Source organism: Mus musculus, chromosome 14 (assembly GCF_000001635.26).
Source record: "Mus musculus strain C57BL/6J chromosome 14, GRCm38.p6 C57BL/6J".
NCBI lineage: Eukaryota > Metazoa > Chordata > Mammalia > Rodentia > Muridae > Mus > Mus musculus.
Window position 1 is genome coordinate 54281323 of NC_000080.6, and position 24089 is coordinate 54305411.

A 24089-nucleotide genomic window follows, 5' to 3' on the forward strand; every position below is an offset into this window, starting at 1 on the left:
AAGGACCTGCCTGGGTCCATGCCACCAGCTCCTACCACTGGGTTTACACACTAGCAGCCATTGTCCAGCTGTTATGTGGATGCTGTGGATCTAATGTTAGGCCCTGAAGCTTGGACAGCATGCACTTGACCCACTAAACTCTCTCCTCAGCCAAGAGAATATATATTTTTGTCTTACTAGACAGTTTGTCCTTAATATTGGAAATCTGAAAAAAAGGAAGCTCTTACAATATTGTTTAGTCCATGCTTGCTTACTTTGTACTATTTTGTCAATTCTCCTGTACATAATACTTCTTTGGTCTATCAATGACTATATTCTTTGGGCATACTTTTATCAACTTTGAAGAGAACCAGCAACGAAGGACTAAGTTTATTCTCAGCATTTAAGAAAGGGGAGATTATAGAATTCATATACTGATAGGATCTGAAACATCAAGACTTAACACACAGAGTACTGGTATATTGGAATTTTTGTCTTCTCTGTAGGAGATGGAATGGATGCTTACGATGCATGTCAGAAACTACAGTACATTAGAGCATATCACACAAAGCTTCCTTCGAGGAGAACATCACTGGCTACCATTGCGAGTTTCATTAACAGAGTCAGGCAAGTTTGCAATGGTGTTTTCTTCATGTCTGGCTGAACTTTTGGAACTTGCTTACGTGTTCCCTAAATACCTGCTTCACCTGCTTGTTCCTCAGAGTGTAGATGAAGGGGTTGAGTGTGGGTGTCACTACAGTGTTGAGCAATGCCACCACCTTGTTATGATCCTCCCCCTGTCCATTCTTGCCAGACCGGACATACATGAAGATACAGCTGCCATAGAAGAGAGACACCACAATAATATGAGAGGAGCAAGTTGAGAAGGCTTTCTTCCTCTCCTTGGCTGAAGGAATGTGTAGAATGGTATAGAGAATGTGGCCATAGCAGGTGGCAGTCACAGCCAGAGTGCCCAGGAGGCTGAAATTGGCAATAACAAAACCCAGGAACTCTACCAGGCTGGTATCTGCACATATGAGTTCCATAAGTGGAAAGTTGTCACAGAAGAAATGATTAATGATGTTTGGGCCACAGAACGGCTGCTGAAATACAATTGAACTAGGAACTATGATGAGAAGCAATCCAGACATCCATGAGCAAAACACAAGCTGGACACAGACTCTTTTGCTCATAATGGTGGCATAACGCAAAGGGTTACAAATGGCCACATACCTGTCAAAGGACATCACTGCCAGTAGAAAGAACTCAGTGGTGCCAAGGAAGAAATAGAGGAATGCTTGGAGGAAACAACCTAGTAGGGAGATGGTCTTATGTCCTGTGATGATGTTGGTTAGCATCTTGGGGAAGATGACAGAGGTGAACCAGATCTCCAGCATGGCAAAGTTGCGGAGGAAGTAATACATGGGGGTGTAAAGGCGCCTGTCCACAAGGGTGATGAAGATGATGAGGAAGTTTCCCAGCAGAATGAGGAAGTAGGTCAGGAGAAAGCCCAGGAATATGAGCACCTGCAGCTCACAGGCATCTGACAGCCCCAGCAAAATAAACTCAGTAACAGTAGTGCTGTTCGCCATGGCTCCTCCCACCTCTGCTGGGGATGGTCATGGACCCTGCTGAGCATCAGAGCCTGTGAGCTCTGAGGACAACACAAAGCTGGAAATACAGAGGAATGAGTATTACACTTTCAGCTGGCGGAGTCCTTTAGAGGTTTCATCTCCTTAGCGTCCTGTTCATCAGGCTGGTGAGTAAGATGTCTGGCTGAGTCAACAGCATATCATAAACGTTGACATCACTTTACAAAATTCGGGGTAATTCTCTACCCCAACTGATTTTAAACAACTTTGTATGTGACCTATTTTTTTCTGCTAGGATTTTTTTATTATTATTTTAGATCAGATCATGTTTTTCCTATATCCATTTAAAAGTTGTATACACACTCCTAAATTAATTAAAACTTTTCTCTTTGCAAATCCTGTGTCCTATGAATCAAAATTTTTATCAGCATCATGAATGAAAAGCTTACAAAGCTTTCTATTGAAGGCATTTTTGTTGAAAGTATTGTTACTGCATTTGAATTCCAGTTACCAGAACTTAAAACAAAATCAAACAATACCCATGGTATGTCTTGCAAAACTAAAACAAATAATAGTCAATACATAGTCCTGGGTTGAATATGGGACCTTTCTTTATTACCAAAATTAGTAGGCTAATAGTGTAAGACTAACAATAACAAAAAGTATAGTATATTTAGGGGACTATATTTTTTTCAAATGTGTAAAAATTATAAAAATATTATCTGTGGGCTGGTCAGATGGCTCAGTGTAAATACAGCACTTGTTATGCAAAACTAACAACCATAGTTTCATCCCTGGAACTCATGAAAAGACAGAATCAAGTCCACAAAGTGGTCCCCTGACTGCCACAGATGCTCTTCAACAAATATAATAATAATAATAATAATAATAATAATAATAATAATAATAATAATAAAATAATGAAGAATATAAACTATTAACAGCTCATTAGAATGTTTAGGAATGTAGAGTAAAGGAATAAAAAGACTCCTTTGTAGCCCCACACTTATGATGCTTTCTTAATTTGAAGATCTATTTTATATTCTTACCTGTGTGTATATGTCTGGGTGAGTGCAGGTGTGTGATGTGAGTGCAGATGCCCTCAGTAACCAGCAGTACTGGATCCCCTGGAGCTGAAGTTGCCCGACACGGAGGCTGGGAGTTGAAGTCGGTCCTCTGCTGGAGCAGTATGTGCTCCTAGCTTCTTAACCATCTCTTCATTCCCAGTCTGTGAAGATTTTGATGCAGGGCTGAGAGGTAGCTCAGCGGCACACCCCTTGTCTGGTGTGCGTGAGGCTGGTTTCAAACACCACAGTTCTGTTTTCTCTTTCTCTGTTGCGTTTTCTATCGTTATTTAATCTACATATTGGTTTATACAGATTATGCATTTTACCCTTCTTCTTTTAAGATAGTAATAAAATAAAATGACATTATTATAAACTTTTTGTAATTATTTGGCTACTATTTTTGAAGACTTCAGGTACACGAAACTGATACATAGATAAGAAAGCATGCATTTTTATCATGTTTAGCTTTTGTATAACATCCTCAATAATCAACACAAATAACCACTCAGAGTCATCCATGGATTCAATCTCAATTGTTCAGATTATGTTTTTACCTTAAGGTCTACCGTATGTTCTGCAGATCACAATCAGGCAGCTCTTGTCCCATTACACTTCACTAAACCTTCAGTTTTTCCAGCGACCCACCTCCCTTGCAATACTCCCTCCCTCGGTCCTCTCAGAAGTGAGTTGTCTCTGGGTACTTACTAGAATTGGGATTACCAACTCATTGACTGCTAGGGCTCCTAACCCCAAGTGTCACAGTTGGGACCCTTGCCTGAGAAAGTTAAATATACATCTATAGTTCCTGTAGTAGAGAGACAGACATCAATGGATGACTTGTGTGACTGGCTCTTACATGCTGCTCGTGATCTTCCAGTCCCACTGTGCCCACAGAAGACTCTGGGGTACAGCAATCAGGGTAGACCCTTTGTTTCTGTGTACTGGGAAGAGGCCTGAGGTATTAGACATTCTCTTTGGTCTCTATGGGAATTCGAGATGTGCAAAGATGCATGGCTCAGATTTGACTCATCTGAGATTCTCTGTTTTTGCTGGCTGGAGCTATCCTTCCCTTGAGATTCATTACCATCAACAATAACAGGGATCTAGGAAGGTCCCTTTCCTCTTCATTCAACTCTCAGACTAAAAGTTTACTTTGTTCTCAGAAGAAGCCCAGAAACTTTCAATAAAGTTTTAATTAGGACAAAGATCTACTGGGACATTCAACCTTATAGACTGAAGAACCACTGGATTCTTGTACTTCCCATTGGGAGACAACCATTGTTGAATTGGACCATGACCTGTAAGACATTCCAGCAAATACCCTTCATGTATATGTGTGTATGCATGTGCATGTATATGTGTATGTGTATTATATGGATGTATTCATTCTGTACATTTAATTCCTCTAGAACAGCAGTTCTCAATCTATGTGTCATGACCCCTTTGGCTACCTTTCACAGAGGCTGCATATCAGATATTTATATTACAATTCTTAACAGTAGAAAAATTACAGTTATGATGTACCAACAAAATAATTTTGTTTGGGGGTCACCACAACATGAGGGACTGTATGAAAGTATCACACATAACTGGAATTGCTACTTTGTGGATTCTTTCTTCCACATTTCTCCACCCTTTTAACCTCCTAACATTAGATAGGAGAGGGGAAAAGGATAGATAGGAAAGGAAAGAGATCCCTGAATCTATTTCTTTCCTCTTCTCCTTGTTTCTTCTTTAAGCATTACTACTAACAAACTGTAACCAAACCCTTGTGCCAGTCTGTGTAGGTCTGCCTATCAGAGCACAGCAGGTAGGAATCCAGCAGGATCAAGGTCTAGCAGAAGAAAACTTTGAGAGAGAAAACTCTTCCCTGAAGTGTTGCAGCTTAATAAAACAGACACTCTCAGACAATCTTTGGTGGACAGGGACCTTATAAAGATTTTTGGGGTGCGACGGGATCTAGGGATAGATCTTTCCACTGGCTCAGTATAAGAAGTTAGGTACCCCTATTAACTCGGGGAAAGACTTCAGGTTTTGTCCCTATGTGACAATTCTAGTGGGGTGTCAAAGTCTTGTGTTCCAGGTTCAGGAATCTGGTCGGGAGCTTGTTCAAACTCCTGCAGTTCTCAGTTATGAGTTTTTATCAGGGTTCAGAACTTTGCTGCAATCTTACCAGTTCTTCTGTCTGGTGGCATGGCCCACTGCTCCATACCCCTGAACAGCCAAACAACAACAAACCCCACCTTTTGGGTCCCTAGAATTTATGTGTGTTCTGAAAAGTTCTCAATTTTTCAAATGCCACACAATTGCAGAAACTCTCTGCAGCTGGCAAAATCATGCCTCAGCTAGAGCATGAGGCAAATCATAGTCAGCTTCTATGGTCAGTCTGAAGCAGCCCCCATAGCCCATACCTGGGATTGAAATGAAATGAAATTTTTATAATATCTCTGTGTTTCTTAAAGAAACAAAAATTCTAAAATTGTCACTATAGTCACAGCATTAGAAAGGTTGACAACCATTGCCCTAGTGAACCTTGACTAATATAATTAACAACCAATATCCCTTATGAACTTAGATACAAAAATCTCAATAAAGCACTTGCAAAATGAATTCAAGAGCACATTAAGAAATATTATCCACCATGATCAAGTTGGCTTCATCCCTAAGATTCAGGAATGTTTCAACATATGTATCTGCCACATAAACAGAATGAAAGACAAAACAAACCATGCAAATATCTAATTAGTTACAGATCTTTGACAAAATCCAACATCCCTTCATGATAAAAGCCCAGGAGAGACTATGAATACAAGAGACATACATCAACACAATAAGAGCAATTCACAGCAAGCCCACACCAATATCAGTCTAAACAGAGATAAGTGCAAATCATTTACACTAAAGTCAGGCACAAGATAAGGATGTTGTATTAACTGGTTTTGTATGTCAACTTGACACAAGCTGGAGTTATGACTGAGAAAGGAGCTTCCCTTGAGGAAATGCCTCCATGAGATCCAGCTGTAAGGTTTTTTTCTCAATTAGTGATCAAGGGTTGGAGGGCCCATTGTGGGTGGTGCCATCCCTGGGATGGTAGTCTTGGGTTCTATAAGAAAGCAAGCTGAGCAAGCCAGGGGAAGCAAGCCAGTAAGTAACATCCCTCCATGGCCTCTGCCTCAGCTCCTACTTCCTGACCTGCCTGAGTTCCAGTCCTGACTTCCTTTGGTGATGAACAGCAATGTGGAAGTGTAAGCTGAATAAACCCTTTCCTCCCCAACTTGCTTTTTAGTCGTGATGTTTGTGCAGGAACAGAAACTCTGAGTAAGACAGATGTCTACTCTCTCCATACTGGTTCCTCAGATAAAGCAATAAGGAAATTGAAAGAGATCAAGGGGATAAAAATAGGAAAATAAGAAGACAAAGTATTTTTCTTTTCTGATAATACAATTACCTATCTTAGAGCTTCTATTGCTGTGATGAAACACCATAACCAAAAGCAAGTTGGGGAGGAAAGGGCTTATTTGGTTTATATTTCCACATCATAGCCTATCACTGAAGGAAGATAGAACAGGAACGCAAACATGGCAGGAACCTGGAGGAAGGAGCTGATACAGAGACCATGAAAGAGTGCTGCTTACATGTTCTTCATGGTTTGCTCAGCCTGCTTTCTTATAAAACCCAGGACCACAAGCCCAGGGATGGTCCCACCCACCATGGGTCGGGCCATTGCTCATCAATAACTTATTAAGAAAATGCCCTACCAGCCTCTCAGTGGGTAGTGGCATCTTGGAGAAGAGCACGGGTGGCAGAACAATAGACCTAACTAGGTCGGAAGACTCAATCCAAGTGGTCTCATTCACAGTGGCAGAACAGGTCTGAGTCAGCCTGCTCAGGGCTGGGGGAGGCTACAAAAGCTGATGATACTCAGGTAAATGTATCCTTTAGAAATAACAAATTTTTAGGTATTATGGCATAGAACAGGTAACTGACATACCCTAAATCCTACAAGACAAACAATTGTAGAGAGATCTAACAGGACTTTAAAGAAAATGCTCATAGAACAAAAGGGAGATATAGAATCTGAAAAAGATAGTTGAGATAATGCTTTATTGACTTTACATTTTTAAATGCCAGTGAGACAAACACCATAACTGCTAAAGCAAACTGAAATATGGAAAGGACTGTGAAATTAAATCAAGATAAATATATCCAAACTTCAGAAGGCAGAAAATGTGTTGCATTGTGAAAAAGAATATGCTCTTATTTCAACAGAAAAAGAGAAATTATGGGTTCCTTCCAAACTGATAAAAATCAGATATAACTTGGAAGACCCCCTGAGGGCCTGGGGGACAGACAGGAAGAGGGAAGTCAAAAGAAAGAACAAGTCAGTACTGCTAGTGTCTCTGCATGGGAAGACCTCTGAAACTGGCAGAGACATAAAAATGTCTCCAGCAAAACTTCAGCTTAGCTTAGCCAATAAATCTTGTTGGCTACAGGATTCTCAAAACTTATCATGGCATCTTTTCTTATGGCATGGATGGAGACGCATATTGCAGTTTGGTTATAAAGTCCAAACTCACTTATAAAGAAAGACAGATGTCTTTCACCTGCTCAAAGAGCAAAGAACCACCTTTGACTGATCTGTGCACACTGCATATTGTATACATATTTTGTTGCACAAATGTATATTACTTGTGAGAGTTTCTATGTTTGCAGAGCAAAAGAATCAGACACCAAAGACGACAAGTGTCCCAGGTGATCCAACCTCCAATTGCCTCAACTGCTGTTTCATCAAAACATGCTTCCAGGACAGCTTCAAAGAAACAGCTGACCCCAATTGGTCCAGCATCATAGACTGTTCAGTCAGGACTTCAGTTAAGCCCTGAACTTTCTCAACATACAAAGACTGAACAGATGTCATAGCTAGCTTATGAGACAGGGTTTCTCTGTGTAGCCCTTGATGTCCTGGAACTCACTTTGTAGACCAGGCTGGCCTCGAACTCAGAAATCTTCCTGCCTCTGCCTCCTGAGTGCTGGGATTAAAGGCGTGTGCCACCACGCCCGGCACCATATGTCCGGCGCCATAGCTAGCTTTCTTAAGGCTAACCACTATCCCAAAAGGAAAGCAATACTCCAAATCATCAGAAAGCAATTTTAAAAGAACAACATCCCAATTCCTAAGATGTGGGGTGGATAATTTTTGTCATTCAGTGGACAATGAGTGTTTGTTGTCATTTTAGGAGGGTTGGTTACAAATTGTTAATGGTCTTGGTCATGGAGGAAACAAAGTAGAGAGGTTGGATTCAGGGATTTATATTTCTCTTTCTTTTGCTTTTCTCTATACTTCTTTCTCTCCCATCTACTGTTAGAGGGAAGCTGGGGGGTGGGGGGAATGAAAAGAAAGAGGGAGGGATATAGGCAATTTAGGAATAATGGGTAGATTATTGAATCTACTTTAGACCTAAGAACATTAATAAGCCAAAAATTCTACATTGGCATTGATCTTTGTAAATACAAAATTAAGGTTATATTTTATTACATTGGTATAGATTTTTGTATATTTATACAGATTTAGGATTATATATTGCTACAACTTGCTACTGTATTGTACTTATGCAACATGTTTAAAAATGCATTAAGTTCTAGACCTTTTGAAAGCTGCTATTACAAAGCATTTAAAATAATTAGAAATGCAAGTTTATAGTCAATAAAATGTATGGTCTTGTAGGTGCTAGTTTAACTGTTTACAAAAATAGGCTTTATTCAATCTTCTCTAGATGTTAATTAGATAGCAATTAGCTAGAAACAAACAATTCAGATATACCACGGATTGGTGGCTTCAAAAACCTCAGAGATCCACAGAAAATGACATTTAAAGATGTTTTATTAGTTAAGCCTTTTATGAGACAGGACTGCTTCTAGCAGCATCTCTATTCCACTTCAAAGAATAGGATGAGCATTGAAGAATCTCCTTATGGAGTTTGCAAGCTGCCTCTGGGCAAGAATATGCCCTTGCTTCAGCTGTAGGCAGGACGTTGCCCAAAAAATGAACACAAACTTGATGTAGGGAAGTCGACTGCTAAACTTTCCCAAGGCAAGCCAAGCCAAGTCCTTCAGTATTCCTGCTTCACAAAATAGTCTGTCAGATACTGCACAAGAAGGTAAAAAATGGATGCTCCTCAGGGGACTGCCCAGGCAGCCCACTCCTCTCATTTCTAAGGTTTCAGAAGCTGTTTGGCTACACTTCCTTGTTACTCTCCAGTCTCTGATAGGGTTGAAGACTAGATAGCTATAATCACCTGTATAAGCTTAAATTGTTTAGGATTGAAGAAATTGTAAGTCTGAGAAGATGTTTTAGGTTGGTAATGCAAGTTATAATAGAAATTTATTTAGGTATAACACTCTAAACTCACCAAGATAGCATAGATAACTTTCTCCAAGGTTGCCAAATGCATATGGACTAGACATTATGAGTGTAAATCTTACCTGATAGTTTTCATAATTGTTATTATTGTTTATAGTTTATCATTGTAAGAAAGGGCTTTTTATTGGACTAAAAGAGAGAATTGTAAAAAGAATCTCTTGTGTGCTCTATGGATACATCACCTGTCCAAAAACAAACAAACAAGCAAACAAACAAACAACTTTGTCGTATAGGAAAGGGTAGAATGAAAGGTGGGGCATCCTGTAGGCAGAAGAGATTCTAGGATAGAGCCAAGTGCAGGAGTATTTGCCCCAGGAGATGAAGGTGGATAACACATTGAGATCTGGGCAGAGGTAACCAGCCTTGTGGCAAAACTTAGAATAGAATAACGGGATTATTAAGTTACAAGATAATATATATATATATATATATATACACATATATATATGTATATATATATATATATATATATATATATATATATATGTACTTATATTTGGGTCTCAGACTTATTATTTTTAGGAGCTTGGGGCCAGGAGAAAAGAAAACACACACACACAGAAAACTCCATATAACAGTGGTGGTGGACTGGAGAGATGGCTCAGTGGTTAAGAGCACTGACTGCTCCAGAAGCCCTGAGTTCAATTCCCAGCAACCACATGGTGGCTCATAACCATCTGTAATGGAATCTGATACCCTCTTTGGTGTGTCTGAAGACAGCAACAGTGTACTCATATATATCAAATAAATAATTCTTTTTAAAAAATAATTGGTGTTTCCTATGCTCAAGCTATGCTCAGTGTGACACACAATATCTTTCTGCTGCCTGAAATTCAAGATGTAAAACTCTTGGCTTCTCAAACACTAAGTCTGCCTACATGCTGCCATGCTTCCTACCATGATGATTGTCTTAGTTAGGGTTTCATTGTTGTGGAGGGATACCATGACCAAGGTTACTCTTATAATTGGGGCTGGCTTACACTTTCAGAGGTTTAGTCCATTATCATCATGGCAGGAAGCATGGCAGCATCTGGGTAGACACGGTGCTCTAGAAGGAGCTGAGAGTTCTACATCTTGACCTGAAGGCAGCCAGGAGGAGACTCTCTTCTGCAGACAGCCAGGAGGAGGGTCTCTTCCTCACTGAGCAGAACCTGTGTCCTAGTAGACCTCAAAGCCTGCCCCCACAATGATACACTTCCTCCAACAAGGTCACACCAATTCCAACAAGGTCATACCTCTTAATAGTGCCACTTCCCATAGGCCACCCATCAAACCACCACAATGGTAGATAGTGAACTAAACCTCTGAAAGTATAAGCCAGCTCCAAATTAAATGTTTTCCTTTATAAAGTTACCATGGGGGCTGGCGAGATGGCTCAGTGGGTAAGAGCACCCAACTGCTCTTCCGAAGGTCCAGAGTTCAAATCCCAGCAACCACATGGTGGCTCACAACCATTCGTAACGAGATCTGACTCCCTCTTCTGGAGTGTCTGAAGACAGCTTACAGTGTACTTACATATAATCAATAAATAAATCTTTAAAATATATATATAAAGTTACCATGGTCATGTTGTCACTTCACAGCAATGGAACCCCAACTAAGACACTGGGGTTCAATCTTGTTTTGGTCCAGTGATTCCTCTCTATGCTTCCTTTCCTCCCTTTTAGAATGTTAATGTGTATCCTGTGTCATTGTATGTTGGAAGTCTTTGATATGCTTTTTGATTTTGATTTTACAGGGGGTTACAGTTGAGAAATTGCCTTGAGCTTCAGAAAAGACCTAGAACTTTAGACTTTTAGATGGTGCTGAAACCATTATAGACTATGGAGAGTTTTAAAGCTGGATGGAACATGTTTTTTCATTATGATATGGCTACAAGCCTATGGGGTAGGGTGTAGAGGTTTGGATAAAAATGGCCCCCATAGACTCAAACATTTGAATGTCTAGTCATTAAGAAATGGCACTGCTTGAGAGACATTAGGAGGTATGAATGAAAGACCCCCGCGGTGGGTAGTCAATCAATCTGAGGAGACCCTCCCAAGGATCAGCGAGACCACGATTCGGATGTAATCAGCAAGAGGCTTTATTGGTGAACACGGGTACCCGGGCGACTCAGTCTATCGGAGGACTGGCGCGCCGAGTGTGGGGTTTTTACCCTTTTTATAGGGCTGGGGAGCAAAAAGCGCGGGTACAGAAGCGAGAAGCGAGCTGAGTGGTTAGTTCAAATCAAGGCTGGGGGTATTTCCTGGTCATTTGGGGAACCTGAAACTGAGGTGGGACTTTTTCAGAAACTGTTGCTGGTTCCGCCTTATCTGGGTACCATCTGTTCTTGGCCCTGAGCCGGGGCCCAGGTGGGTACCACCGGTTCTTGGCCTTGAGCCGGGGCCCAGGTGGGCACCATCGGTTCTTGGCCCTTGTCCTAGTATTATTCAGCCTTGATTTTTAACTGTTAATCTTTAACTGAACTTCCTTGTAACTTTTGAGAACTCAGCTCTGGTACTTTTTCATGCCTTGCAAAATGGCGTTACTGCAGCTAGCTTGCTAAGCCTTATGGTGGGGTCTTTCATTCCCCCCTCTTTCTGGAAACTGAATAAAATCTTTTATTCACGTGATTCCACTTCTTCTGGATCTATTGATTTGAGTTGGTGATACTGTTGGGTCAGAACCAGGGCCTGCACCACCGAAATTCTGTCTTTTACAAACTGGACCAAGCGGTTGAGAATACAGGGTCTAAGGAGTAGGATTAATAAAAGTATTATCAAGGGGCCCATAATGGTGGATATCAAGGTCGTGAACCATGGGGACCTGTAACTATCAGGGGGCCCCACGGGTTAATCTTATCTTTAAGGGATTTTGAGAACGCTGGACCTTCCATGCTGTTCCGGCCGGAGGAGTTGTCGCCGCCTTTACGTGAGCGGCGTGTATCCACGCAGAGATGCCGTCTACTTTGAGAGCGGTGGGGGTGGTCAGCAGGACGGTGTAGGGTCCTTTTCAGCGGGGTTCTAAGTTTTTAGTCTGGTGCCGGCGTACCCACACGGCGTCGCCGTCGCGGAAGGGGTGTGGTATCACTGGCTGATCCAGCTGGTCCTGATAAGCAGCGGCCAGTGGCTTCCAGACCTCTCGTTGTACTGCTTGGAGGGCCTGTAAGTGAGCTTGGAGAGAGGGACTATTAGTTAACTTTGACATTTCAGGATCATGAAAATTGACAAGGGGCGGGGGTGCCCCATACAGAATTTCATACGGAGTAAGTCCATGGGGGCCCGGAGTATTCCGGGCTCGGTAGAGGGCCAGGGGGAGTAGGAGTACCCAGTCTCTAGTGCCAGCTGCAAGCGTTAATTTGGTTAAAGTCTCCTTGATTGTCCTGTTCATTCTTTCTACCTGACCTGAACTCTGGGGTCTGTAAGCACAATGCAGTTTCCAATTAATCCCCAGCAACTTGGCCACCGACTGACTTACCTGGGAGATGAAGGCAGGCCCATTATCTGTCCCCAATACCTGGGGCATCCCGAATCTTGGAAAAATTTCTTCAAGCAGCTTCTTGGTCACAACCCTGGCAATTTCACGCTTGGTTGGAAATGCTTCTACCCAGCCAGAGAATGTGTCCACAAACACCAGGAGATACTTATGTCCATACAGTCCTGGCTTAACTTCGGTAAAATCGATTTTCCAATGGGTGCCGGGTCGGTGTCCCCGCGCTCGCACCCTTGCTCCGATTTTGGCTTTACTAGCATTTACTTGAGCACAAGCTGTACAGGATTCTGTTACGTGCTGGAGAGTTCTATCCCGATTTAACATGTAGTAGGGGCTCTCTTCCCGGTCAAGGAGTGCCTTCATTTTCTGATAGCTGAGGTGGGTGAGCCGGTGTAGGGAGTCTAAGAGCTCAAAGGTGAATTGGTCAGGCATTACAGGTTTTCCCTGCAGGACCCAATACCTTTTGTCCTCATCGTATACGGCTCCCAGTCTCAGAAGGTCTTTTCTGTCAGTCTCTGTGTAGTGGAAGTAACTGGGAGTATACGGGGACGAATCCTCTATCAAGAGCGTGGAAGTTTCTGTGATCTCTCTCATGGCTGCCTCCCTGGCTGCTTGATCTGCCATTCGGTTGCCCCTGGCTTCAGCACTGTTCCCTTTTTGGTGTCCCGGGCAATGGATAATACTGAGCCTCTTTGGCAAAAAGAGGGCTTTCAGCAAGGCTAGGATCTCGCTTTTGTTCTTGATTTCCTTGCCTTCTGAGGTCAGCAACCCCCGTCTCCTATATATTTCCCCATGAACATGGGCCGTAGCGAAGGCATAGCGGCTATCAGTGTAAACATTTAGCTTCTTACCTTCTGCCATTTTCAGGGCTTGGGTGAGTGCGATCAGTTCGGCTCGCTGGGCTGACGTTCCAGCTGGCAGGGCCCTCGCCCAGATTACCTCGGTTTCAGTCGTCACTGCTGCCCCAGCCTTTCGCTGTCCTTCTTGCAAAAAGCTGCTCCCATCGGTATACCAGGTGTGGTCGGCGTCTGGGATGGGCTGGTCGGTGAGATCCGGTCTGGTTCCATGCGTTTCAGCCAAGATCTCGAGGCAATCATGGGGGGCTCCTTTTTCCGGTAGAGGGAGCAAGGTGGCAGGATTGAGGGCCACCACTGGTCCGAACTGAACTCGGTCAGTGTCTAGGAGCATTGCCTGGTAGTGGGTCATGCGGGCGTTGGATAGCCAGCGGTCAGGGGGTTGCTTGACCAGTGCCTCTACTGCAGGGGGGGCCAGGATTTTGGGTCAGCACGGAGTGTTGGGCCCCAGTATCTACCAGGAAGGTGACGGGTTGCCCCCCGACTTTGAGGGTTATCCTGGGTTTAGGGGGGGGCTCCTGACCCTGACCTCCCTAGTCACCTAAGGTCAGGAGGGAGGTCTGGGGCCTCGGTCCTCGGGGCCCTCGTGGCTTCTTTGGGCAGTCTTTAGCCCAGTGTCCCTTTTCTTTGCAGTAGGCGCATTGGTCCTTATCAAGTTGGGGCCTCCTTCGCTCTCCCCCCTGTCTATCCTGTCTCTGTCCACTAACTACAGTGGCCAAGAGCTTGCTCATCTCTCTATGTCTCCTGCGGTCCCTTTCTTTCTCTCTCTGCTCATCCTCTGCCCTACGGCGTTCTTCTTTTTCCTCTGTTTCTCTCCTGATACGTTCCTCTCTTTCTTCCGGGGTTTCTCGCTTATTAAAGATCTTTTCAGCTTCCCTCACTAAATCTCCTAAGGTCTTGCTCTTTAAATCTTCTAACCGCTCTAACTTTCGCCCGATATCCGGGGCAGACTGCCAGATGAATGACATAGACACATTGGTTTCTTGCCCTGGGTCCTCAGGGTCATAAGGAGTGTACCTGCGATAGGCCTCCTTGAGTCTCTCTAAAAAGGCTGAGGGAGACTCATTAGGTCCCTGGGTTATCCCTTTTACCTTGGCCAAATTGGTGGGGCTCCTGCCCGCGTTTTGGAGACCCGCTAAGAGCAACTGGCGATAGAGGACTAGGTGGTTCCTACCTTCTGTAGTGGTGTAATCCCAATCGGGGCGTTCAAGGGGAAAAGCAGCATTGACTTCATTAGGCAACTGAGTGGGGCGTCCATCATTGCCCCGGACTGCCTTTCTAGCCTCTAGGAGCACCCGCTGCTTTTCTTCTCCGGTCAGCAGGGTCCCCAACAACTGCTGACAGTCGTCCCAGGTGGGCTGGTGGGTGATGAGGACGGACTCAATCAAGGCCGTCAATTTACCTGGGTCTTCAGAAAAGGAAGGGTTATTATTTTTCCAATTATATAAGTCTGCGGAGGAAAACGGCCAATACTGAAGCTGGCCATCTCCCCCCATGCGGAGTGGGAATGCCTGGGAGGAGGTGGAGTCCGCTGCGGGAGGATCCCTCCTTCCCCGCAGTCGAGACGCCATGGGAGAAGGGGGGGAAACCTCGGAGGTGGCGGCCGCCTCTTCTTCATTGTTTTCTCTGGCAGAGGAGGAAGGTTGTGCTCCGTACGGCGGGGGGTCCTCTGTGAGAAGGTCAATGAGAGGTCCGCCGCTATCAGGGAGAACCTGGGGCTTAGGAGGTTTGGACTTTATAGAGGGGGTAAGGGCAGGGTAAAGGGCAGATCGGGACGGAGGTTGCGCAGAAGGACCGGGCGGGAGGACGGGAGCTGTCGGTAAAGGAGGGGGTTTTGGAGAGACAAACGGTTTGACCCACGGAGGGGGGTCATAGGCAAGTGCCTCCCAGGTGACAATGTATGGGACCTGATCCGGGTGTCCGTGGGGACCGGGAGAGAACACCTTAGATTTAACCTGTAAAATAATGTCCAAATTAAAAGTACCATCTTGCGGCCACCCCACATCGAAAGTTGGCCACTCGGCAGAGCAGAAGGTGACCCAACGTCTCTTCTTGACGTCCACGGACTGGTTGGACGCAATGCGCTGGACGTCTCCCCAGTGTTCTAGGGTCAGACTCAAAGGAGTGGTTACGGTCTGTCCCATATTTTTAGAAACGGTCCAAAACAATAACGAACCGACAAATGACAAAACAACACAGAGACAGACAAGACGCGCGGCGCGGTTTCGGCGGAAAACCGAAAGCAAAAATTCAGATGGGGGGGGAGGAGCGTTTCGGCCCCTCGCCGCCCAACAGAACCACGTATCCCTCGGTCAAAGGAGAGGCTCCAAAGAGTCCGAGACGGGTCGGGTTCTCAGATACAGATTGGGCCACAAAGATGGCCCCCGATGCCTCTGAGACGTCTCCCAGGGCTGCGGCCGGGAATATGAACTCGTCAGTTCTTCCACGGAACCGCCAGATTCAGATCTAGTTAGCTAACTAGTACAGACGCAGGCGCAAACATTAGATGCCGGCACAAACACGCAACACGCACGGAGACAGAGACAGACACGAAACGACCGCTGGCCAGCTTACCTCCCGGCGGGGGTCGGTGGTCCCTGGGCAGGGGTCTCCTAATCTCGGTGGGACCTCCAAATGAAAGACCCCCGCGGTGGGTAGTCAATCAATCTGAGGAGACCCTCCCAAGGATCAGCGAGACCACGATTCGGATGTAATCAGCAAGAGGCTTTATTGGTGAACACGGGTACCCGGGCGACTCAGTCTATCGGAGGACTGGCGCGCCGAGTGTGGGGTTTTTACCCTTTTTATAGGGCTGGGGAGCAAAAAGCGCGGGTACAGAAGCGAGAAGCGAGCTGAGTGGTTAGTTCAAATCAAGGCTGGGGGTATTTCCTGGTCATTTGGGGAACCTGAAACTGAGGTGGGACTTTTTCAGAAACTGTTGCTGGTTCCGCCTTATCTGGGTACCATCTGTTCTTGGCCCTGAGCCGGGGCCCAGGTGGGTACCACCGGTTCTTGGCCTTGAGCCGGGGCCCAGGTGGGCACCATCGGTTCTTGGCCCTTGTCCTAGTATTATTCAGCCTTGATTTTTAACTGTTAATCTTTAACTGAACTTCCTTGTAACTTTTGAGAACTCAGCTCTGGTACTTTTTCATGCCTTGCAAAATGGCGTTACTGCAGCTAGCTTGCTAAGCCTTATGGTGGGGTCTTTCATGGTGTTGTTGAAGGAAGTGTGTCACTGGGCATGGGCTTTGACATTTCAGAAGCCCAAACCAGGCCAAATGGCTCTCTCATTTTCTGCTGCCTGCAGAACTGGAGATAGAAATTTCAACTTCTCTATCACCATGATGTCTGCCTACATGCCCCCACTCTTCCCTCCATGATGACAATGAACTAAATCTCTGAAACTGTAAGCATATCCCAATTAAATGCTTTTCTTTATAAAAGTTGCCATGGCCATGGTATATCTTCAAAGCAATAAAACATTGACTAAGACAAAAGATAAATATATAATTATGGAGAGACGGTTAGGGGTGGGGAGACTGGAGTGGGAGATTAAATGGGAACATGAAAGAGGAATAAAGAAAGGAATGTGGCTCAGCTATTGAAAACAATGAATTCATGAAATTCTTTTGTTTGTTTGTTTGGTTGGTTTTTAGTTTTTAGTTTTTTTTTTTCCGAGACAGGGTTTCTCTGTGTAGCCCTGGCTGTCCTGGAACTCACTCTGTAGACCAGGCTGGCCTCGAACTCAGAAATCCACCTGCCTCTGCCTCCCAAGTGCTGGGATTGAAATTCTTAGGCAAATGGATGGAACTAGAAAATATTATCCTGAGTGAGGTAGCCCAATCACAAAAGAACACACATGGTATGCACTCACTGATAAGTGGATATTAGCCCAGAAGTTCAGAATACCCAAGATACAATTCACAGACCACATGAAGCTCAAGAAGAAGGAAGACCAAAGTATAGATACTTTGGTCATTCTTAGAAGAGGGATTAAAACAACCATGAAAGGAGAAACAAAGTGTGGAACAGAAACTGAAGGAAAGGACATTGAGAGACTGTCATACCTGGGGATCCATCCCATATACAGTTACCAAACCCAAACACTATTGTGGATGCCAACAAGTGCTTGCTGAGCCTTATATAGCTGTCTCTTGAGAGGCTCTGCCAGTGCCTGACAAATACAGAAGTGGATGCTCACAGCCATCCATTGGACTGAGCACAGGGTCCCCAATGGAGGAGCTAGAGAAAGGACCCAAGGAGCTGAAGGGGTTTGCAGCCCCATAGGAGGAACAACAATATGAACCAACCAGTATCCCCAGAGCTCCCAGGGACTAAACCACAAACCAAAGAGTATACATGGAGAGACCCATGGCTCCAGCCACATATGTAGCAGAGGATGGCCTTGTGGGACATCAGTGAGAGGAGAGGCCCTTGGTCTTGTGAAGCCTCCCTGCCCCAGTGTAGGGGAATGCCAGGATAGGGAAGCAGGAGTGGACAGGTTAGTGAGCAGGGGGAGGGGGAGAGGGGAGGGGGGTTTTGGAGGGGAAAGGAGAAAAGGGGATAACATTTGAAAGGCAAATAATGAAAATATCTAACTTTTTTTAAAAGGGGGAATGTGGCAGGGAGGGGGGAACAACTGACACTAATGGTCATTTGAGAGCCTGTGTAGAAAACTGCTCCTGAAGAAACTTCCTAAAATATATACATATATGAATGGAATCTAAGTGGACTCACAAAATAATGGGAGAAACAAAGCCCCAACTAGACCTCTGATGCCAGTGAAGTGAAAATTCTAGTCCCAGGAATGGACTTCGTTTATTTGAGTCATTGACCAAATAGGCCAAATGAAAACCTGCAAACATCTCAGGCTATTGCCAACACTATTGGCTGTTCTCCATAAAATGATGATAAGGCCCTATTTCTGAAGACAAAACTTACATATATCACTCCTTCATTATCAGAAACGATTCTTGCAAGAGATGGGCACAAATACAAAGACCCACAATTGAGCCATCAATGTACAGAGGCAAAAGATACTTGCAAATCCATTCCAAAATGGGCTATCTTCATCAAACCTTCCCCTCTGGGCTCAGGAAGCTATATGAAAGGGAGACAGGAAGATTGTGAAAGTGGAAACTTCTGGATTCTTTGGTAAGTCAGCTGTGTCAGATGGTGTTTTGCTGGGGCAAACACATAAAGAAGTGTTTTTACTGAAGTGGACACAGGTGAAAGGATGTTTCAGTAAGGTAGACACAGGTAAAAGGATGTTTTGCTAAAGCAAGCACATGGAAGGATTCTTCACTACTGACATGTATTTATTGATTTGCCTTACCTTGCATTGATGAGCTCCGTTTGTCTTGACTCTATAGAGAAAATACAACAAAAAAACTTCTAGTGGTGTTCTGGTGGCTTCTTACCACTTTGGTGGACTCGTGCCAATCAACAGAGTGATGTCAGCTGATAGTCCTCAGCCGTGGAGGACATGTGATGTAACAGTAACAAGGGGCTTGCATAGCTAGCTTTGCACTGCTTCGCATATCTTTCATCTTCATCTTTGCTGATCTTCACTTTGTTGAGAAATGCACAGCAGAGAACTTCTCCTAGTGTCCCTGCTGGTCATGGTCACTCGTGCCAATTTGGCTGACACTTGGCTGTTTCTGTTGGGTCATGCCACTGCTGATTCATGTTTGCTATCTTGATATTACTGAACTGGACTGCTGACAATGCAGATTGGACTTGCCTCCAAAGAACAATTTCTAAACAGGTCTACTTCCCACGTATACTAATAGCCCTTCTTTTCCACTACCTCTGGTGGGTGGGGGGCTAGAAGGGAGGTTGAAGCACTTAAGAACCCTTACTAAAAGTAGGTTTTGAAAAAAATCTAAGCCAACACCTTTCACTGTGTATCCCTGGCTAGTCTGGAACTCACTGTGTAGACTAGTCTAGCCTTGAACTCATAGAGCTCTGCCTGCCTCTGACTCCTGAGCTCTAGGAGTTAAGGTACCACTATCCCCATCTGAGACCTCACCTCAGTTGGCAGCCTGGCCAATGCAAGGCTTTCTTAAGGGCACTGTTGAAATGACAATAGAGAATTCTAGTTCTATGTCCCCATTCAGGGTCTGACTTGGCAAAGTCTTAGTCTGAGGCTGAAGCCAGGGCCTTGAAGGAGTCAAGGTTGCGCTTCCTGGAACTCGACTCTCCCCCTTGGGCTGTGATTATCTGTCCTAACGCACTTGTGTCTGAATTATTCTGTGCTCTCTTTGCCAACATTTCTTAATTATCTTCCTGTTGACTCTGTCTCAATCTTCCCCTGCAAATAGAAGTAATGTATGAGAGGCTGAACTTCTTTTTTTGTTTGTTTGTTTTTTTTCTTTTGTTTTGGTTTTTCGAGACATGGTTTCTCTGTGTAGCCCTGGCTGTTCTGGAACTCACTCTATAGACCAGGCTGGCCTCGAACTCAGAAATCTGCCTGCCTCTGCCTCCTAAATGCTGGGATTAAAGGCGTGCGCCACCTCTGCCCAGCTAAGGCTGTACTTCTTAATGAACTTGTTTGACATAAGACATAGCTGGTTTAAAAAAAAAAAAAAAAAGACATAGCTGGTGCAAGACTTCCTGACCCTAACTTTTCTGGTCCTCTCTCTCAAGATCCTACCAATGAAGAATGACTTTTAAGTCTAGGTCAGGTCTCCTTTTGGTGGTGGTGGTGGTGGTAGTTTTGCTTGTTTGTTTGCTTGCTTGCTTGCTTGCTTGCTTGCTTGCTTGCTTGCTTGCTTGCTTGCTTGCTTTGTTAGTGTTGATGGTGGTGGTGGTTTTTTGTTTCATTTGGTTTTGATTTTGGAGGTTTGGGGTTTTTTCTTGGTGTGTGTGTGTGTGTGTGTGTGTGTGTGTGTGTGTGTGTGTGTGTGTGTGTGTGTGTGTGTGTTGTTGTTTTATTTTGTCTTTGTATGTACTTAGGACTGTAAAAGTTCCTTTTAGGACTGCCTTCATAGTATTCCAGATTTTGGTATGTTGTGTTTTCATTTTCATTCATTTCTTCCTTAAGTTCTTCAGTGATCCATTCCACTCAATAGTGTGCTATTTAGTCTTAATGAGTCTATGTACTTTCTGAAGTTTTCATTGTTGTTGATATGTAGCTTTATTTGACTGTGGGCAGATAGAATAAAAAATGTTACTTTGATTTATTTCACATTCTTCTATGTGTTGAGGTTTGCTTTGTATCATAAAGAGTGTTCTATTCTGGAATATGTTCTTTGAATCAATGAGAAGAGTGTGTACTCTTTAACGTTTGGGAGGAATGTTCTGTATGTGTCTATTATGTTCCTTTGATTTGTTATTTAACTGTAATGTTTTTCTACTGGCTTTTTGTCTGGAAGAAGAGAAGTCTCCCACTATTATTCCATTGAGATTAATCTGTGACTCTACATCTAGTAGTGTTTGTTTCATGAAACTGAGTACATCTGTGGAGAGTATGTTTAGAATTGTAGTATTCTCTTGATGAATTGTTCCCTTAATGAATATGAAGTGATACTATTTCTTCTAAGTAGTATTAGTTTGAAGCCTACTTTGTCTGATAATTAAATAGCTATGTCTACTTGTTTCTTAGTCCCATCTACTTGTAGTATCTTTTCCCAGCCTTGAGTTGGTTTCTATTTGATAGTGAGGTGTGTTCCTTTGAGGCAGCAAGAGAAGTGTTCCTATTTTCTAGTTCAATCTGCTAGTCTGTATCTTTTTATTGGTGACTAAAAAGAGACCATTGGTATTCAAAGTTATTGTACTGGCTGGTTTTGTCTGTCAACTTGACACAAACTGAAGTTATCACTGAGAAGGGAGCCTCCCTTAAGGAAATGCCTCCATGAGATTCAGCTATAAGACATTTTCTCAATTAGTGATCAAGGGTGGGAGGGCCCATTGTGGGTGGTGCCATCCCTGGGCTGGTAGTCTTGGGTTATAAGAAAGCAAGCTGAGCAACCCAGAGGAACCAATCCAGTAATCAGAACCCCTTCATGGCTTCAGCCTCCAAGTTCCTACCCTGTTTGAATTCCTGTTCTGACTTCCTTTGGTAATGAACAGCAATGTGGAAATGTAAGTTGAATAAACCGTTTCCTCCTCAACTTGCTTCTTGGTCATGATGTTTTGTGCAGGAATACAAACCCTGACTAAGACCATTATTATTGAAATATATCTATTAATATAATTTTGTTAATTTGTGGTATCTTTTAAATCTCTTTTGATGAACTGTCCTGGTACTATTTGTTCTCCCCCTTGACTTCTTGAGTGTACATATTTTTCACCTATTCCATTAATCTATTTTTATCATGGAAAGCTCCTATTTCTCCTTCAATTTTAATAGTTTTTCTGGGTATAATAGCCTGGGCTAGTAGTTGTGGCCTCTCAGAACTTGAAATACATCTTTTCGGACTCTTCTGGTTTTAAGTTTTCTATCAAATAATCAGCCATTGTCCTGTCAGTGGTGCATTAAAGTCTTTTATAGATGACTTAGCCCTTTTTCTTGTAGCTTTCGCTTGAGTACAGCATCAAAAGTGACTACCCCTGTCTTTGCACTTTGTTTTCAGTGTTTTGACTGTGTTTCCTGAGGAGTGTCTCCTCTGCTCCTCTCTATTTGGTGTCCTGTGAGCCTTTTGTACAGGAATAATATCCCTTTCTCTAAGATTTGAGATATTTTGTTTCATTATTATACTGAAAATATTAACTATATCTTGACCTGGAACTATTTTTCTTTGTCAATGCTCATAATTCATAAATTTGATCTTTTCATGGTCTCAAAGTTCCTACACATTATGTTAACATCCTTTTTAAATATGTATTATTTTCTTTGATTGGATGACCCAGATCTACTTTGTCTTCAAACCCAGATATTCTGTCTTCTGCAGGATTCTCTCTTAATGAAGCTTTCCATTAATATTTATTTCCACTGATATTAATCTTACTGGATTTTCACTTTAGATTCGTGTTTATTCAATGTTTCTATCTCTTTATTCAATTCCATCCTGAATTCTCTTCATTATTTCATTCAGTCATTTCTGTTTTCTTAGAGCTGAATAATTTTATTCCTCTCCTCTTTACATTAATTCAGGTGTTTATTTTATTTTACTTTTTAAAATTATTTTTATATGTATGGGTTATTTTGCCTGCATGTGTGTCTATGCACCAAGTTGTTTGTTGTCCTTCCATATGTATTTTTAGTTTGCTAGACTGGAATCTCAATATGGTGTGGTAGCTTGGGTGACTTGGAGTAGACTTTAGAGAATAGAGCCTGTGCTGACAGGGATGAGGTAAGGGTTAGGGGCCAGTGCTAGAGGAACTGAGTGGAGCATTATGGTCCACCAGTCCAGAGGTGGGGTGGCTATCAAATGGGACACAAGGAAAAGGAGGCTAGTATCAGTGTAGGGTGGAGTCACATACAGGGTATGGTTGGAAAGGCCAGGTGGAGCAGCCATGGAGCACATAACTGGAATCAGCCTAAGATGAGGGTGGGGCTGGAGTCACACAGGATGGCTCTGTTTTCTTTTGGGATCTAATTATCTCCTTAGTCTGATGGGGCCTGGGATTCCCCAGACACTTAGTCTAATGAGACTCACTTTCCTCTTTCCATATCTCTTGGTCGTTACTTACAACTTTTCTAACAAAAGTTTATGTTGTTTGTTCAGTTTCAGAGTAATAGTTACTACTGAAGTAGATTATATACATAACATGTCAAAAATAATAGCTTTTAGAGACATACATTTTATCATATCTCCAAGATAATTAACTATTTAATATTATGTGCTCTTCTTATTATGGGGATGCAAAGGAACAGAGTTTTGGCCAGTCCTAGCCTGACCCCAACAACACCCCATTGTATGTATGTGTATATATTATATGTAAAGTTATAATAAATATGGGAATTTAGGTCTCTCTTCATTATACTGATTTCACTTCTTTTGGATATTGTGCTGGTTGGTTTTGTGTCAACTAGATGAGCTAGAGTCATTTGGGAAGAGGAACTCTAAATTGAAAAAATATGGCTCCATAATATTTGCTTGTAGGGCATTTTCTTAATTAGTGATTGATGTAAGAGTGACCAGCCCAAGGTAGGGAATGCCCTGCTGGTCCTGGTTTCTATAAGAAAGCAGGCTGAGCAAGTCATGGGGAGTAAGCCAGGAAACAGCACCTCTCCATGGCCTCTGCATCAGTGCCTCCAGGTTCATGCCTTGGGTCCCTGCCTCAACTTCCCTGGACCTAAGGGTTGTAAGATGAAATAAATTCTTTCCTCTGTAAGTTGCTTTTGGTCATGCTGCTTTACCACAGCAATGGAAGCATAAATTAAAATAGAGTATACACAGAAGGAGATTAGATTAAACTATAAGATAATTCTCATTGTTTTTCTAAGAATCTCTCTCTACTGTTTTCCACAATGGATGAACTGATTAGTATCCTCACCAGTGGTGCATTAAAGCCTCCTTTAGTATAGTAGCATCCTCCTTTAGTAGCATCCTCACCAGTGGTTACTAGAGCCTCCTTTAGTACAGTAGCATCCTCCTTTAGTAGCATCCTCACCAGTGGTTACTAGAGCCTCCTTTAGTACAGTAGCATCCTCCTTTAGTAGCATCCTCACCAGTGGTGCATTAAAGCCTCCTTTAGTACAGTAGCATCCTCCTTTAGTAGCATCCTCACCAGTGGTGTATTAGAGCCTCCTTTAGTA

The 24089-nt window shown here is 43.3% G+C and overlaps 1 protein-coding gene and 1 long non-coding RNA gene across 2 annotated transcripts; both read right to left on the reverse strand.

Annotated features, from left to right (window-relative positions):
- Nucleotides 1-573: 573 nt before the first annotated feature.
- On the reverse strand, nt 574-1603 carry Olfr49 (olfactory receptor 49). Its single transcript, NM_010991.2, has one exon. The coding sequence runs from the start codon at nt 1569-1571 to the stop codon at nt 630-632; it is 942 nt and encodes a 313-aa protein (NP_035121.1). The 5' UTR covers nt 1572-1603; the 3' UTR covers nt 574-629.
- A 9515-nt stretch (nt 1604-11118) lies between these two features.
- On the reverse strand, nt 11119-16166 carry Gm43305 (predicted gene 43305). The gene is made up of 2 exons (NR_169007.1): nt 15959-16166; nt 11119-12211 (listed from the first exon to the last, which is right to left on the reverse strand). It is a non-coding gene; the product is annotated as a predicted gene 43305 (long non-coding RNA).
- Nucleotides 16167-24089: the final 7923 nt, after the last annotated feature.

Bases quoted from the DNA above. Each gene is read 5' to 3' on its own strand.
- Olfr49 (NM_010991.2), bottom strand. From the start codon at position 1,571: ATGGCGAACAGCACTACTGTTACTGAGTTTATTTTGCTGGGGCTGTCA.